The 19,065-nt window shown below is 36.5% G+C and overlaps 2 protein-coding genes across 2 annotated transcripts; one reads left to right on the top strand and one right to left on the bottom strand.

Annotated features, from left to right (window-relative positions):
- The first annotated feature begins 4,056 nt into the window (after positions 1 to 4,056).
- On the top strand, positions 4,057 to 4,728 carry LOC140036416 (uncharacterized). The gene has a single exon (XM_072077812.1). It carries the CDS (start codon positions 4,057 to 4,059, stop codon positions 4,726 to 4,728), a length of 672 nt encoding a protein of 223 aa, XP_071933913.1.
- A 9,337-nt stretch (positions 4,729 to 14,065) lies between these two features.
- Positions 14,066 to 14,686, bottom strand: LOC113729313 (uncharacterized). Its single transcript, XM_027253623.1, has one exon. The coding sequence runs from the start codon at positions 14,684 to 14,686 to the stop codon at positions 14,066 to 14,068; it is 621 nt and encodes a 206-aa protein (XP_027109424.1).
- Positions 14,687 to 19,065: the final 4,379 nt, after the last annotated feature.

Here is a 19,065-nt window from a genome sequence, read left to right as displayed (position 1 = left end):
AAAATTTTTTTGATTCTATGTGGTTTGAATGATTTAACTTATTAACTTGGCTTGATTTTGGTGAGAGTACTAATTAAAATCAAATTGCAAAACTTAAAGCTGAAACAAAATTTTTTAAAACATAATCAAATTCAATTTAAAAAAGTCAAAAAAACAACAAGCACTTAATGTTTTTCACTCCCTAAATTAACCAACATGCCATTATTAGCATTATTAAACGTTATATATTTTACCCTCCCCAAATTAATTGATTGCAAGATAAGTTTTATCGAGATCGGCTGGTGAGTAAAAATGAAAACTATAAAAACGCCCATGAATATATATATATATATATATATATATATATATATATATATGTATGTAACCATGTATAACGTTAATATATTATTAAACGTTTGTAACCATCCAAACGTTATATATTATTTGCATATATATACATATATACATATATTATTAAACGTTATATACATAAATGTATATATATGTATGTAACCATCCAAACGTTATATATTATTAAACGTTGCGAGTGGAGCTTTGCGGGACTGGACCAGAGAAAATTTCTGTTCAAGCGGGGGTTACTCTAAGCCCCTTGGAACCAGCGGGGAATGAGGAACCGACTGGGCAGCCTGCTGTGGCGAGCTCTGGGGAGGCCGCACTGGCTGACGGGAGATGGGAGAGGAGTTGCAGCAGGAGCTGGACAGCATGGGGGTGGCTGCCGACCTGGTGGAGAACGCGATTGTGGCTGCAGCTGATACGATCATTATTGATCTTGCTTCGCGGGTGGTTGAGGAGGAGAATGGGGGTTCTACAGGGGCAATCGCGCTGCCTGGAAGTAGTATTCCAGCTGAGCTTGCTGAGGAGGAGGTAGTTGATGTGCCGCCGTGTGATGCTACTGGCATTGTCGTGAGTGCGGGCTGCCTTTCGCCAATGGGGCTAGTTGAGCAGCACGGTGGGGGGGTGGAGCCGCAGGATGTGTCTCTGAACCTACACCTTGACCAAGTCTCATCCCTAGATCCCAGGTTTCAAAAGGCTAAGGGGCGGGGTGTCCGAGCCTCGATTCCGTCAGATAGAGAACTCAGGTCGGTATCCAAAAAATCTCAAAATACCTTTCATGTCTTATCTCATGATTAGTGCATGTTTTTGGAATATTCGGGGGATATCTAAGCCTCCAAATTTTAGACGACTAAAAAAATTGATTCACATGCATAAGCTATCGGTGGTGGGGATCTGTGAACCCAAATTATCTAAGGATGAAGTTGACTCTATTCGCTTGCGCTTAAACTTTGACTTTGTTGTGTGTAACTCGTCTGGGGATCTGTGGGTTTTCTTTAGAACACATTTTGCTAGTCAGGTGGTTGGGGAGTCGGATCAGCATCTCTCTATTCGTTGGGTGCACCCTCAATTCCCTACCCCCATTATAGTCTCTTTTGTTCATGCGAAGTGCCTGGTGCCTGACCGGCAGCGGCTCTGGGAGGGCTTATTGCGGGATAGGCCAGCGCAAGGGCCATGGTACGTGGTTGGGGATTTTAATCTTATTCTCTCGGCCAACGAAAAGAAAGGGGGGAGACTGTTTAGGCCAGCAGAGGGTGTAGAACTTTCTCGATTTATGAGTAATGGGGGGTGTTTGATGCTGGTTTCTCTGGCAATAGTTTCACTTGGTGTAATAATAGACTCGGGCGTGCCCGCATTTGGAAGCGTTTGGATAGACTATTAATCAATGAGGAGTGTCTAAACTTCTCCTTGTCTATCTCTGTGTCCCACTTGGTACGGGCTCTTTCGGATCACGCCCCTCTGTTGCTCTCTTTCGCTCCTAAGCTTGCCTATCGGTGTCGTTCTTTCCGTTTTTTGAACGTTTGGCCTTCCAAGGAGGGGTTTTTGGATGTGGTCAAGGATGCATGGCAGACTGAGGTCTCCGACTCTCCTTTCTGTGTGGTCTGGGGGAAGTTGAAGAATGTATCCCGTGCTCTTCACTTATGGAACAGGCATGTATTTGGTGATATCTTTGAAAATATTAAAAAGGGAGAGGCGGTGGTAGCGGCAGCGGAGCTTAGGGTACAGTCCGACCTGTCCGATGAGGCCTATATGGAGCTTCAGCGGGCACAGGCTTCTCTGCATAGGCTGCTTGCTGTGGAAGAGCAGTTCTGGAGCCAGAAAGCTAGGGTTAAGTGGATGAAACATGGGGATCTGAATTCAAGATATTTTCATTCGGTGGTCAAACAACGTCATTTTCGGGCAACAATTCATGGGGTGATGGACTCAAGGGAGGAATGGGTGATGGATCCTGACGGGATAGGGCAGGAAGCTGTCAATCATTTTCGTCGCCTATTTTCAGCCGACCCAGTATCTGATTTCCAACTTCTTTATGTGATCCCTGACTTGAGCGCTGAGAATGATAATGTAGGCTTAGAGGTGGCCCCCTCGTTGGAAGAGGTCAAGAGGGTGATTTTTGAAATGGATGGTGATAGTGCCGCGGGGCCTGACGGGTTCTCGGGAAAATTCTTTACAACTGCATGGGAGGTGGTGGCTCATGATGTGTACAGGGCGGTCTTGAGTTTCTTTTGTGGTGCGGAACTCCCGCGTTTCATTACGGCAACGTCCATTGTCCTTCTCCCTAAGGTCATGAACCCGAAGGATTTCACTCAATTCCGTCCTATCAGTGTCTGTAATTTCTTGAACAAAGTTATATCTCGTATCTTAGTGGGACGATTAGCAGGTATTCTTCCTCGGATTATTTCCCCCCAACAAAGTGGCTTTGTTAAGGGTAGGTCTATCTCGGATAATTATTTGTTGGCACAGGAATTGATGTCTGATATGGGTAGGAGGTGCAGGGGGGGGAATTTGGCTCTTAAGTTGGATATGGCAAAAGCGTATGATAGGGTCTCTTGGCAATTCCTTATCACTGTCTTGCGCCGATTTGGCTTTGGGGAGAGGTTTATTGACATGGTTTGGAGGTTGATTTCCAATGTCTGGTTCTCGGTGCTGGTAAATGGGGTGCCCTATGGCTTCTTCAAATCTTCTAGAGGGCTCCGACAGGGGGACCCCTTATCCCTGGCACTTTTCATTATTGGCTCGGAGGTGCTATCCCGAGCTTTAAATTCGCTGGTTTATCAGTCGGGGTTTGTGGGCTACAAGGTACCGCAGCATTGCCCGTCTGTAACTCATTTGGCATTTGCAGACGACGTTATAATTTTTGCAAATGGTGGGACGGCGTCTTTGAAGAGAATCATGCAGATCTTGGCATGGTACCAGAATGACTCGGGCCAATTGGTTAACGTGCAAAAGAGTGGCTATCTAGTTCATCCTCGGACGTCGGTGGTGCGCAAGCGAGTAATTGAGAGGGTAACAAAGTTTTGGAAACAAGATTTTCCGGTTCGCTATCTGGGTGGGCCGTTGTTTGTTAGTAGAGCCAAGGAGGTTTATTTCTCGTACTTGTGCCAGAAGATCCTGGAGAAGGTACTATCTTGGAAATCACGCCTGCTGTCGTTTGGGGGGAAAATTGTTTTGATCAAAGATGTCCTATCTAGCATCCCGACCCATTTGTTGGGAATGAGTGTCATGCCAAGAGGTATCTTCCGGATAATTGAGAGGGTATGTGCGGACTTCCTGTGGGGTGCCGGGGACGAGAAAAAGAAATATCACTGGATCCGATGGAGGGAGTTGTGTTTCCCCACCGAGGAAGGAGAGGCGGGCTTTCGCTCGCTTAGTAGCACATATAAGGCTTTCTCTTGCAAATTATGGTGGAATTTTCGATGCGGTCTGTCTTTGTGGGCGACATTTCTCGTGTCCAAATATTGCAAGGGGCGTCATCCCTGCCAGATCTCCCTGTCTCCCGTATGTTCAGCAACCTGGAGACGTCTCCTCGATATTAGGGGTTTGGCGGAATTAAGTATTGTGTGGCAGCTGGGTGAGGGTTGATGCAACTTCTGGTATGATAATTGGACTGGGCACGGAGCCCTCTACCTTAGAGTGGAGGCTCGGGGGGATGTCACATTTACCGACGTATTGGCGAATGGGGGCTGGGTCACGTGGAGGCTAGCTGAAATTCTACCACTCGACATGGTCCAGCAGGTGCTAGCGGTGAGTCCCCCAGGTGGGATTTCCCCGGATAGAATGATTTGGACAGCAACGAGTTCAGGTCAATTCTCGTTATCCTCCGCTTATAGCGAGGTCCGGGAGATAAAACCATCGTCTCTCTTATTCCGGCAGGTTTGGCATGCCAGTGTTCTCGTAAAGGTGTCTTTCTTTATGCTTCGTTTATTACTTAATTGCCTACCACTGGATGACGTGTTGGCGGCGCGCGGTTTTCATCTTCTGTCAAAGTGCTCTTGTTGCCAGCAGTCGACCATTGAGTCCCTTCAACACTTGTTCGTCGAGGGAGATCTTGCGGCTGCCGTGTGGAGGTTTTTTGGACTGCCATGTGGTCTGGCTATGAATGTAGAACATGTTCGAGGGTGGATGGGTAGGTGGTGGCTCAGGCAGGTGAAGTCGGAACGGCTGCGGTTCGTGTTCCGGCTCGTACCCATTCTCAGCTTTTGGCATCTTTGGAAGGCTAGGAATAAAGCAATGTTCCACGGTACAGTGCCTAACCCTGTTGGTGTCTATCATGCCATCTTTCGGGAATTAAAGGATGCGTACTGGCTACGGTTCGGGGAGTTTCAGCGGGTGTTGGAGTGGCCTACATTCGTGGAGCTGGTGGAATGCCGTCCAGATGCTTTCATCATCCGATAAATTCGGTGGCGTACTCTGGGGCCTAGCGTTGTAAAGCTCAATATAGATGGGTGCTCAAAGGGTAACCCAGGGGTGAGTGGCGGTGGGGGGATCCTTCGGAATTCTGAGGGGTGCATGGTGTTTGCGTTCTCCCAATACCTTGGGAGGTGTACCAGCGTGCAAGTGGAGGCAAGGGCACTGCTGATAGGGCTCCAATTGTGTGAGCAACAAGGTTTCATGGGTAATTTGGTGGTCGAGACAGACTCCTTGCTACTACAACGGATTCTTGCGAGAAGTTACCGATGCCCGTGGTCAGTCAGGGGTGAGGTGGGGAAGATTGAGCAAATGACTCAGGGTGGGCTCCAAATCGCTCACTGTTATAGGGAGGCGAACAAGGTCGCGGATGTATTGGCCAATATAGGCTCCACTCATCCTTCTCATTCGGTCTGTATGTATGATAGTATTGCAGGGTTGCCTGCAATGTCTAGGGGTGAATATCGGATGGACAAATTCGCATATCCATCTTTTCGCAGAGATAGGGCTCTGTAACTATATCCTCTTATTGGGTGAATAATAAAAATGATACTTTAACAAAAAATAAATAAATAAAGAAAACTTTTTTAAAAAAAAACCCAAAGACTTAAGGGCATTTTGGTCCATTAGCATATAGAGCTCACATCTTCAGCACTATCATTATAATTCAAAAGTTTCCCTCCATTCTCTCTCTCTCTCTCTACAACTCTCTTTCCCTCTCTTTGTAACTCTTTCTCTCTCTACAACTTTCTGTCTCTACAAAATTTCTCTTCAAATCTTTTTCTCTCCAACATCGAGAAACTCATGCAACAGCTCTAGCTAAATAATGGAGAAGGAAGAAGCATGTTCGAGTCCATGTGCAATGGTACTTCAAGCTTTCTTCTAGTAATTTTAAAAAAAAAATCTAAAAAATGCCTTCGTCTATTCATTTTCTGACTTCAACTTGTAATGAAAATTAAGAAGAAGACATGTAGAAGCTCCAACTCTTTAGTGAAGAACCAAACATCTCTAAATCATTGCTACATGGTAATTTAAACCTTTACGGAGTAGTTTTCAGTTGAAAAAAGTTAGTTTTGGACTTCAATTTGTATAGAAAATTTGAATATTGTTCTTATGAAAATTTGATCGACATTTGTGTGTAATTTTTTCTTCATTTTGTAATACATTTATATTTTAAAGTAATGAATGAATTTATTTGTGATCTATTAACAAATTCATTCATTTATTTCTCCATTGACTACATGATTGTTAAAATTGTGTTCGCTTGACACCAATCATCATCTATCTATAATTTTGTTCTTCATTCGTAATATTATTTAATTTTCAGTGTCAGATGAATTTGTTTTGTGATCTTTTGGCAAATTTGTTAGTTATTACTATAGTTGCGGCATGATTGCATTAAATTTGTTTGACAAATTCGTTAGTTATTATATAGCATGATTGCATTAAATTTGTGGTCGAACGATTGGTGATTATTTTTCTTCTTTTGTTTTTTTTAGTAAGTGATAGGTGTTAAATCCAAGATTTCTTATTTACAATCCCTTCCACCTTATCATTCAACCCAGCCGTTCTCTTCCTTTTTTTGTTGTTTAGCTATTCTTATCTTGTAATACTAGGCACAGCTCCGCGCAAGGCGTGGAGTTGGGCGCCTGTTGTGACTTAAGTATTTTGTTGTAATTTTTTCTATATAATTATTTAGAGTAGAATATGGAAAATTAATCTTGTTCAGTGGAAATTGAGGTGAAAAAAGATTGTTTTAATTTTTCAATATGGCACACTAAATGTCAAAAAAAGGAATAATTAGTTGTATTTTTGTTAGTTTTTGAAAATTGGAATATGAAAAAAAAATTAAGACTTGCAAGAATAATTATGTTTTGTGTATGTTAAAATGGTATGTAATTTTTCATAAAATAAAAAAGCATGTGAGAAACTCTGTTGTCAATGCTGTGGAGCACCAATTTGAACATTTTTTTGATAATGTATAGGAAAAAAGCGTGTAGCAGTCTGTATTTCTTTATGTACATATTCTAAGATGCAATGATAGCAAAGCATTGGCAGCATACAGCAGTAAAAGATTAGCTATACAATGGGTTCACGTAAGTACAGTAGCTTTTTATTTGGTTGTATTTGTGAGAATATAAGCACAGGCTTTATGTGTACATGTTTTTCTATGTCTAGGGCATTTATCAGTTGTGCTATTGCTGAAATCTGTTTTGTAGGATTCGATCTTCTTTTATTTTCTTCTCCCTTCTGTTTAAAACTATGGCAACTGCTAATAGAAGATTTCCAAATGTTCAAGATGATTATCCAGATTTGGAAGATGCATTGAATAGGGTAACAATTGTTGGGGGTGCTTGTTTTCCCATGAGAAATAGCTACCGCAATAAACCTGCTGAACCTCTTGCTCGAGCTCAAGCAAATAGTATCTTGTTGAAAAATGTAGTTTATGAACTATTTAAGACTTTTTACAGGCATGATGATTGGGCGCCTGTATTCTTAAGAATGGTCGATATTTGTTTATGTTGAAATTAATTGCTAGAAGAATGAAGGATGAGATAGCAAAGGAATCGGCGCGTTCTCCTAGTTCTCCTTTATTTGTTAGTTCTGCTAGTGAGAGTGATTAAGAGTATTATTGAGTGATATTATAATGTATTACTATGTTGTTTGTTTGTCAGTTTTCCTTTGTTTGATAGGTTTGGTAGTGAGAATGGTTGATAGTTTTATCAGTGGTGATGTAAAATACAAATGCATTACTATTATGTTAATTAAATTATATATCTGTATTCATTAAGTCATATATGGCAATTAAATCATAGAAAACATAATTTAGCATTCATACGGTAGATAAGGAAAAAGTATAACTTATAAGTAGTGCGGATGTGATGCTGGTAAACAAAATAGGAAGAAGTAGCGTACATCTGCAATGATGAACAAAAGAAAGCATATAGAAAAGGGCCATTTCAAGAGTGGTTGTCAGTGGCAAGGTTTTCAGTATTGTATGCAGTCACTATAGTATGGTTTGTACTTTTCATTAATCTGATCCGCAGGGTTGATTTTTTGATATAGCATAGCAATGTCTTTTCTTAAAGGGCTTGAGCTATATGATAAAGTAGGGTAAAGTCTTGTTTATTGGTAGTTGTAAGTGAATTAATATAGGTGAATGCTTTGTTAGGTGAAATGTCTTTTTTGCAAAATATACCTCAGTGTTAGCCTCCTGAAGTTGAGCAACAGTTATGCTCATAATTTCTTGACTTCTTCTTTCAAAGCAATAGCATGTATTTGGTTAGTATGATTAGTTATTATTAGTGGAACACAAGCTCTATGGAGATAGTTGTTAAATTAAATTATAAGAGCTGCTGAGTAAATATGTGTATGATTCACCTTGGCACAGGATTCATTTCTGCATGACAGGATTGACATTTAAGACCCCATGTTGCTGTAAACTCATCAGGTTCATGGTAGTAAGGATAGGCAGAATATAGAAATGCTGATCGATAATAGTTGATTTGAACCTGTCCTTTAATCCAGGTTGTTTGTTTCTTTCTGATATCGTGGTTAAATGTAGTGAGTTGTATATAATAGTTGTATATTCATCTTATGCGCAAAAGAATAAGTAAAATGCTGAAGATCTTGTGAATCTTGGATGTTGAAGTAGTACTTCAATTGTAGTTAGTTTAGTGTCCTTTATTGGAGGAAGAAGAGTTGCAAGATCAACAAACTTTCTCTGATGAATCATGTTGCTTAAAGCTGAAAGATTATTGTTAAACCTGTAGCAGTTTTTGTTAGGAAAAGAGCTGATTGATAGTGGATAATGAATTAAAGCTAAACTTATAGTTACCAGTGAATTATTTGGACTAATTCTTGAACAGGAGGGTCAAGCATAATAACAGATGATGGCTATATTTCCAGAGATAGGTCTAAAGTTTGCAAAAAAAGAAACAGATATGGATAAGCCTCAAGTTGATTAATACAAGGTTCACAAAACATATATGTTAGAAATGTTACAGTTTTTTTTTTGTAGTTGTTCTTATTCTGATTGCTAAGATGGTAGATGCTTCTACTCTTCCAGTTATCAGAACTCCTTCATTTCTTTGACAGTCATCATGCATTGTTATGATGATTGGTTTTTTTTTTCTAACCAAGTACAACATGAGAGTGTTAAGGGTCTGTTATTGTTTGTAAGGTAAATTGATGAGTATTTTAATTACTAAGAGTGCTTACTCTTGATTAACAATTACGTAGTCTCTTGATTGAAATAGCTGCTCTTGAATCTGGATTCCTCTAAGTGGCATAGCATAAATAACAATTCCAAATATATTTGCAATAGACTTTGTTAAATTTGTATGAATCATATGTTTGTAGGAATAATATAAAGGAAATGAAAAAAAATGACAAAGTACTCAGGTATCTATCAGTATCAGCATGGTTTTGGAGGGAAGAAAAAGTGTCCAAGGTCAAGTGTGGTGGAAATTTTGGATCTTTAAAGTCATTGATTTCTTCAATGAGAGTTGTAGGACCAAGAATCCAATAATATAGGCAATCTCCAACAGAGGATGCTTGTTGGTTTAAATGAACTAATGCGTTTGAAATTGAGTATCTCTTAAATGACAACAGTAAGTCATTAACAAGAAGTATGGTAGTATCTGTGAAAATTGCTTGCACCTCGATTCCTTGTAAATGGTAGAAATTATGCAAAAAATTCAAAAGTTTGGCTATTTAGAAGAGTAGTTGTTAAGGTAAAGCGATAAATTTAATATAGGATAAATACTTGTGGGTTAACAAGCAAAAATCTTCAATACATTTTTCCATTTGAGGACTATTTTGAAGTTAAGATGTGAGTGGCTTCAATCACTTGAATCACAACTATCCAGTTAATTGTGTAGACAACTATCTAGTTAGTTGCGTAGCAAGTGATATTAGTAAGATCTAGAGTTGTTATTAGTGTTGATCTCTGCTAAGTTGGATTCAGTAGTACGAAGTTTAAGCAAAACAATAAGAGGAAAAAGGGAAATTAGAAAAATGGACATAAGTATAAGCAGAGAATGAAAATGTCTGAATACATATGTTTGATTATGAAAATCTGTAGTATTTATAGAAAGTAGCAGAGATTCATTTTGCTTGAATGATAAGATAGTACTATGAGTAGATTATGATCTTTTTGTTAATCAAGTACGTTCGCTTCAGTGTCAGAGCAGGAAATTGATAATCAGTAGAGAAAGTATCAACAAATACAGAGAGTAGTTAATGAATGTATAGATAAATGGTGATTTATTATTCATATTTTGGGATAGCTTTAATAGTTTTCAATAGATTCAGAAGTGTAAAACAACAGAATAGTACATGAAACTTGTAGGGTGTATGCATTGTGATATGTATTGTGTGTACTGATACTGATGTTTGGTAAGAAAGTAAAGACAGAGTATATTTTGGATGTTTTAAGGGGTAACTCTACAGAGAATAAGGAGAGAGTAATCATTGTAGTTCAGTATATAGTCTTGCAGCTCAATATGTTTGGACTATAATGGGTTTGATCTTATAGTTGTAATGGAATAAGGAAAAGATTGAATACAAAAAAGTAGAGAGATGAGATGATAATAACCTTAAAAGTTGAGAAAAGGAAAAGTTCATAGCATTGAACCAGAGATTATATTCCATGCAATCATATTAAACAAAATTATAGTTTTATGCATGAAATATATTCTCTATAAGGTGAACCAAAATAGACAACTTAGACAAGATAACAGATTGCTAATTACATGCATTGGTTTATTAGCAAAGAGTTTCTATCTCTCAAAAAAAAAGCTGAAAACCAAAGCTATTAAGGCACATGAAATTTGTCATTCAGTGTGTGGCTTCTTTGAAGAGCATTTTGCTACTTTCAAAGCTGTCACTGACTTAGATTGATCACTGCTACTCTTGTCTTTCTTTTATTGTCGAGAAACAGTAGTTGGCCAAGTCTCTGATTTAGTGGGAGTAGAAATTGTGTCTAATGATGCAATGGTCTTGGCATTTGCTAAGGTTTTTGAAAAAATAGGCTATGGATTGTTCATTAGATGTAACTAGAGAACAACTAGTGATGAAAGAATTGAGCATGTCTTCATTGATATTAGGAATAGCATGAGCAATGATTGTAGCAAATTCATCAGTTCCATATGATTCGTAGAAGCTGGAAGTTTTTTTGATGAAACAAATAATGATGTTCTTGTTCATCATTCCTTCTATAACTTCATAGGAAATAGTTCCCTAAAAACAAAGGAAAGCACAATATCAAATACGAAGAGTCATTTTTCTAAAGGTGTTATTTGGTTATAAATAGAAATGCATGCTCACCCTTTGCTGTTGAGATTTCCTAAAAACAAAGGAAAGCACAATATCGAATAGGAAGAGTCATTTTTCTAAAGGTGTTATTTGGTTATAAATAGAAATGCATGCTCACCCTTTGCTACTGAGATTTCAATTCTTCTACTGTGTATGGAAGTATTTTTTGTATGTCTTTGCCATACAGATTGAGCTTGACTTCTTTAGAATAATCTTTCAGCTGAATAGTCATTCAGCTCCTACAATGGAAAGGGGTTGTTAGAGCGAAATTCTTCTTGTTACTATGAATCTTCTTAGTAGCAAAAAAGTGAGTATAGATTGTGATTTCGTTTCAGGGGGAAAAAGTAAGCTAACCTGGCTTCTACACGAATAGTTTTGTTGTAGGGCATGCATGGCACCTGTGACTCTTCGTTTGCTCGAAGAGACTTATGACAGAAAGGACAAGCATAATACCAAAGGTTTTGACTTCTATCCAACAATTGAGGAATTCCTTGTACCCATATTGCTTTTTTCTGCAATATAAGAGGCACAAGTGAAATGATGTAAAAGAGAATTAATGGTAATAGAAAAAGGATCTTATTGTTATACTTCTAGCAGTGAAAGCAAATCATCTATAGTTTTAATGTCAGAAGCTAGTGGCATAGGAAGAAGAAACTCTCTATTCTCTGAATTTTTTCCTCTTCTTCATTATACCTGAATTGTAACAAATAGCTATAAGGAAGGAATGCATAAAAGGTTGTAAGAGTAAGAATTAGGTGTATTGAAATAATTGCTAGGAAAAGAACAAGATCATATTACCAATTGCATAGTTCAACAACTTCTGGTAATGGCAGATTAATCAGTATAGATGTGCCAAACTTTGTCTACACATTGATAGCTAGATAATGCAATGAGAGAGTAACAAGTCTTATTACCAAATGCCTATATTAAAACTTTGTATAATCGTAGTATAAGAATGTTGTTTCTCTTACTTCGAAAAGAAGTTGTTTTGAGCCTAATCCCAGCAACGCATGGTTCTGTGTTGAGAATCTCAGCTATTGCACTACCTTCGTGAATGTCAGTCATTCCAGAGAGTAAGAGTGATAGGAATACAACTGAAAATGACATTTAAACAATGCTTATGAAAAACTTTATGTATGATGACATTTAGAGGGCCAATAGAGGAAGTAATTTGTTATAGGCAATACCATTGGTCAATAATAACTATCTGTCTCTTGTTTGATTGAGAATTTTGTGTCCGTTCTTTTTTTGGCAGAAGCTGAACAACAATGCCGAACATATCTATGTAGAAAAATGAACATTAATAGACATGCATAATAAGGAAATGATGCAAAGTTAAACATAATAATTAGTTACCAATCTGTGAATTATCAGCAATGTGGTCATAGATTTTGTTAAACGGCGTAAAACCATAGAGTGATGGTAATAGAGGCGGTTCTAATTCATTGATTGGCTCAACAATAGTAGAATTGTCGATAGTCCATATACATTCTCCTTCACGGGTCTTAATACTTTTGAAGAATTGGCATGACCTTTGCATTTGACACATAGTAGCGCCTGTACAACTCAAAATACTTATGAAAGAACTAGATATCAGTTCCATAGATGAGGTGTGCACTTTAGTTCCCTTTGAAATATAGATTAAATACATATATCATACATTAAATACAATTAATAAAAAAAATGATGTAAATGAATAAATATAACCTTTTATACCTATTCATCAACGAAAGTCATTTTTTGGTATCCAACTGGTTTTTTGGATTGTGATAAAGCAAGTCTTTATTTTTCTACAACTTGTATTAGGCACGTCTACTCTTACTGCCTAGCTTTAATTTCAGCAATTGGTAAAGTTGGTCGGTCCATGAGAATTCTAATAAAATAGGTAAGCACATGTGAAAACACATATGAGAAGCCTTATATAGTTGCATCAGTCTTTACATGCAGTTCAACAGATTGCAAAAGGAATTATATAAAGAAAACAAACAAAAGAAATCATTGGTCTATTGCTAGCTTAAAACTTCTTGATAAACAACATTTTTTGTCAGATTGTACTGATTACTATCACAAAATGGATGCTTAATTAGAATCTTCGCTGAGTTAGCATTCTTTGCTCTAGACAAAGCAACATATAATTGACCATGTGAAAAAAACAGGTTCACGCAAATAAATACCAACAGTATCTAATATCTGGCCTTGAGCCTTGTTTATGGTCATTGCAAAACATAGTCTAACATGAAACTGAATTCTCTCAAAAGGAATAGGATAGTTACTATCAGCAGAAGTTCTGAACTGAATTCTATGCAAGAACACCTGTTTTCCTGCAAATTCACCACTACTACTAATAACCGCATCTATAACATTATCTCTAAGAGACTTGATAATAAGCCTAGTACCATTACATAGGCCTTTTGGCAGATCAATATTTCTAAACAACATTACAAGACAATTGTGTTTTAACTGTAAGTGATGAGGTGGAAAACCATTTGGAGTTAAAACTATTCAAAAATCTTCATATGTAGCTTGGTCACAAACATTAAGAGTCCTATCTGTACTTATGTATTCAGAAGCATCACCGGAAACTGTTGTATGAGAGTTGAGTTAATATAATCAACAAAATCACTTTTTGTTGTTAGTATAGCTTTATTTAGATTTGGTAGATCACTTTGACAAAAATCATCAAAAGATGGATAAATTGTAGAAATCAGCTCTGATAAAGAAGTGCCTTCATCTTGATATGGAATCAAAAAAGGATCTGGGATCTTGATATAATCATTGTGAATTTTTTCCTGTGTTCCATTTCCTATAGAAAGTAGGTAGTCCAGGAAAGATGGATCAGATTTTTCACGCATATTTTCTCTAAGATATAGTTTCTGAAGCTATTGCCATATATATAAGATTTCACAAGAGAAGCCTCAACAAAGTCATTCCTTCCTACATTAGTAATAACTGGCAAAACTTGTCTAAAATCTCCACCAAAAACAATAATTTTGGAGCCAAATAGTTCTTAAGAGTCCATCAGATCCGTTAGCAGATCATTTACCGCCTCAATGCAGATTCTATTTGCCATTGATGCCTCGTCCCAAATAATCAATTTTGCTTGTTGGAGCAGTTTTGCCAAAGCTGTTTGCTTACCAATTCTACAAATGTTTGTTCCATCAATGTCTATTGGGATCTTAAATCGAGAATGTGCTATTCTGCTGCTTGGGAGTATTGATGCAGCTACTCCACAACTTGCTGTAGCCAGAGCGATATCACCTTTTGATCTGATCTTAACTAAAAGAGCTTTATATAGGAAAGTTTTTCCAGTACCACTAGGGCCATCGACAAAGAAACATCCCTGTTTGTGTACATAAACAGATTCGAGTACAGCATTAAAGGCAATCTTTTGATCAGAATTTAGTAACTGAATTGCTACTAATTCATCATCAATCACTCTAATATGCATTTCACTTGCTGTATCTCTTGTTTCATTTTTTGAACCATGAAATTTGAGAATTCTTGGGACCAAGCCAAAGCTATTTATATTTTTACCCATTGATGCTATTACATCATTTATATGCTTCAGCACTCTGAATTGGATCTCCTTAGGCAATAGACCCGGAATTTTGTAAAAGTCTTCTGACATAGACTCTTCAAATTTTTGCCATAGCTATTTTGCATTCACTGGAGGGAAGAACACTAAGGTGATAGCAAATAATCTTCGCAGAGCATATAGTCCCTTATCATTGCTACTTCACGAAATGTATCAACATAAACTAATGTTTTGAAAATCGAACTGGACCGGCCGGTTTAATCGATTGAATCGCAAACTAGTTGTGAAACTGGTTCGGTTCTATGCTGCAGTTGAAAGTGTCAAATAACTAGTCAAGACCAGTCAAACTCATCAAAACCGATAAAACCGGCCGAACAAGTAATTCCTGATTTTTTTATTTTTCCCTCAATATTTTTTAAGTTTTGCAAAATGCAACTGCCAAGGATCAAATTTGGGATCTTTGCTATAGAAGTCCAACATAGTAACCATTGCACCATCACATCCAATTAGTCTCTTTTGATAACACATTTACATAAAACAAATCTCCATCTTTTTTTCCTCTGTTTTTTCTACAAAATCTTATCTTCTCATGACTCTTTCTTTCTAATTTTCAACTCTCTCTCTCTCTCTCTCCCCTCTTTTCTTTTGTCACCCCTTTTTAATCCAACCTCTTTAGTTTTAATTTATTGATGTTATCTTCCATTATTTTAATTTTGTTTTTGTCTATTAAATTAAAAAAAAATTAAAAAAAGGAATTATTTTTGTTTAATCCCAAAGACTAATTATTAAATGTCACAACCACTCACTTTCATCTCATTTTTTGTTTCTTATCAAGTTTCTTCTCTATTTTCGATTCTTCTGACTTCCTCCAAACTTCTTTTTGTTTTAAGTTGCAATCTCTAAATCCCAAAAACATGAATTGAAATTTAAACTCACAATGTTTAATTCTTATAGACATGAATTTTGCATAATTTAAAACTATTGTGTTATTTTTTGATTGGATTTAAGATTACTTTTTGGTAAATATAATTGAAATTGAAATGAAATTTATTTATTTCAACTTATAATGTAAAAAATTGATTATTGAAAATCAAAAATTTTTGAAAATATTAAACTTTTTATCATATAAATTTTTAAATTAGTCCATTGGATGTCTTATTTTGTGCATATATATATATATTATTTTTAAAAAAATTCATTGAACTAGGGTTGAACAGGTCTGACTGGTTGAATCTTGACCAGAACACCTCACTGGTTCAACTAACAGTCCGAGTTTTAAAACATTGACATAAACACCATCGGCTATTTTCAAATCATCAAAAGACTTAGGAGCTCTTACATTCAGCAATAGTTGTCACAAAAAATATCTCTCGCATTCACTTGGATTTGCTGTAACTATCCTTCGGACAACACCATTTGGCTTTCTTTTTTTCCGTGCTCGATATTTAGGAATCCAAACATAATGCTCTGGAAACCCAACATAAGTATATTTCAAAGATTCAGCTTCGGTATTTGTTGCATTTGTTCTAAAGAACTCAGTGAGCATTGTACGCTTGGCTGCTGGATTTCTTAGCACATTTTTCAGATTTGCACACTTATCAAAAGTCAATGGCTGAAAATTTTCTAGATGTAGCTTTAAACGAATAACTGATGGATTCATATCATAGAGCGCAAACCTGTATATCCTCCACATAGCTTTTGCTATTTCTACCCATCTTGCTAACTGGAATTGTTTAATCTCATCAACTACAATTGAGCTATCATTTGGATTTAATTGAAACTTGATTTTGTCATGTCTTTTATATATGTATTTGTACATATACTTGACAACCTTAATTGTAGAACAGATTTCGACGTTTATATGGCAATTAAACTTAGCTAATAAGTAGGTATTATATGGAATAACCTACCCATTATACAAATTTTTTCCATGGATAACAACATATCTGCCATCATCTCTCCTTCTATATTTTGGATAACCATTTAATGTGTGTGTTGTTTCAGCAACAAATTCCTTAGGATATTTGTTTTTGCACTTTCCATTGCGCATACACACATTATCTGGGTTATCGTTACCGTATGGTCCATGTATCATATACTTTCTGACCATCTTATATAGGTGAGGATACATTTCTTTATTTGGCAGCTCAACTGAAACAATCTGGTCATAAGAATTTGTTGAATATAGCTTGGAATTAGACTTCAATATATTAAGGAAATGCACATGTGGCAAGCCTCTGTTCTGGAATTCTATCACGTATGTATAAATAGTGATCTCTCAGAAAATCTCTTTCACCAAAACCTTTTCATCTTTTAATGCATTCGACTTAGCATGGAAAACTCAAGCATGTAGATCACATCTATTGGCTGTTTCATCAGTTGGAAGTAAATGCTCTTTAATTTCTTTCCATGAATCATTAAGTCATAGTTAAGAAAAGATCTAACTTTCCGAACCTCTGAACTAAAGTCATAGCATCCATGTATCGTCTCTTCATGTCTCGAGGGCCTCTAATGAATGTAGCTAGTAGCACAATTCGCTGACCAACTTGAGAGCCTCTATATTCACCCTAAGAAACAGAATCCATTATACCTTGCAGTTGTTTTGTTTTGATTTCCTTTTGTTTGCTTTGGAAGAAGTCAAGCCTTTGCATTTCAATCTTTACATATATATCAACTACATATTGTAGCAGTTCTCGACCAGTGTTAAGTATGTTTGGACTGTTCTCGGATCGCATCTGGAATTTATATGCATAGTATTCGCGCATAGATACAAATTCTTTTAAGCTTTCTGCTTCACGGACAGCTGCAATATTAGAAAACAACACCAAACAAATAGATTTAGCTTGATTTCTATAAAACACTCTATATTATAAAAATACAAGAATATTTATTCTATAGGATTTTGCATTACTTTGCTCTTCATTTTGAATAATTCCATCAGCATTCCTTACTTTCTTAGAATTGACAGTAACAGGTTTCTTGTTCGAGGTCCTATTTCTTTTCTTTGTATTCCTATTCTCAAATCTCCTAATACCAGCATGCCAACCAGTTTCACCAAACAGATGCAACAGCGGATATTGGAGAGGGTCATAGCAAATAGTACTAGATACATTGGCTGTGACCTTGCGGAGTATAAACTCTGATATGTTTGGCATAACCTTGATCAATATCTTTACGATCAACCCAAAAAGCTGCTATCTGTGAAACGGATGGCTTATTGAGTACTCTCTGATCATTCTGGCATTCAGTCCTTAACACAATCTGATATGAATCTAGATCTGGAACAGTTCTCAAGCTTCTAAAGAAATAGGCATATGGATTGGCTTCCATGACTTTCATCAATTTTGAAACAATAAACTCAATCGACTTATTTAAAAAAGCCGTTCTGTTCTCCAGCTCATGTTTAGTATCATGAAAGTAAAGCTGTAAATATAGCCTATTTGTTCCATGAGAAATCAGCTCATTAATAAAATGATATGCCTGCCCTTGGACTCTAAAGGTATATATACCTTTATTTCTCTTACATAATTCCTTATCACATGTAACACCAAAAGAAGTAAAGGCAAATAAGCTATTATATGTCCTAACATATGTGCAGAAACAAATAGTTTCTTCGCTAGTTCCAGTGTATAATTCAACCAGCACATCAGGTAACTTGTTTTCTTTGAGCAAAACTTCCACATCAGAACAACAAAAATTAGGAGATTCTGAATGGAATCTCTTAGCATGACAATAACCACAAGATGGAATTGCAGGCAATTCATTTGGAGTTTCACTTATAGTCGATAACAGCTGAGTCCCTCTTGTAATGCGTTCACCTAATAGCAAAAATGGAGAAGAAAATATATCCTAATTATCGATATTGAACATGCATTAACAGTACTAGTCTTAAAAGCTACTTTATTTTTAGGTTGATTTCAGGCTAGATGCTTATTATGCCGCTATTGTGAAGAGCTCCTAACTGTGAAATGCACACTTAAGGACAAATATGAGCTACATGATGAATACTTTTGCTTACAACACAGTCAAACCATGTTTCAGAATCTAATAGAGAATACCACTTTTCTTTTTCTCAAATTGAGAAGTTTGGCGAACTTCAGGTTGCTGTGATATAATGCAAGGGAAACCTAGAAATATACAACTCACCCTCAAATGAAAAGAAAAATGGAGAATGTAGTGTCTAAAAGGCAAAATTGTGATGTTATATGTAGACACCAAAATTTCAATTTTATTTAATTCAATTTTAGCTTTATTTTTTTTATTTATTTATTCTTGTTTTTATTTTATTTTTGTTTTAGTTGATTAAGTTTGCAAAATGATAGTTAGTGCTTATTTTTATTTATTTTAGTAAATTAGGTTCATCATTTTTTTAAAACATTATTGCATTAAATTTCTGAAAAAAAAGAGAAAATTCTCACAAAAAATAAGTTTTAATCTTTTTGAATTCAGTTGCTTCAAAATAAAGTGAAAAT

This window comes from Coffea arabica, chromosome 2e, assembly GCF_036785885.1.
Source record: "Coffea arabica cultivar ET-39 chromosome 2e, Coffea Arabica ET-39 HiFi, whole genome shotgun sequence".
NCBI classification, from domain to species: domain Eukaryota; kingdom Viridiplantae; phylum Streptophyta; class Magnoliopsida; order Gentianales; family Rubiaceae; genus Coffea; species Coffea arabica.
This window is presented reverse-complemented; position numbering and strand designations above follow the sequence as displayed.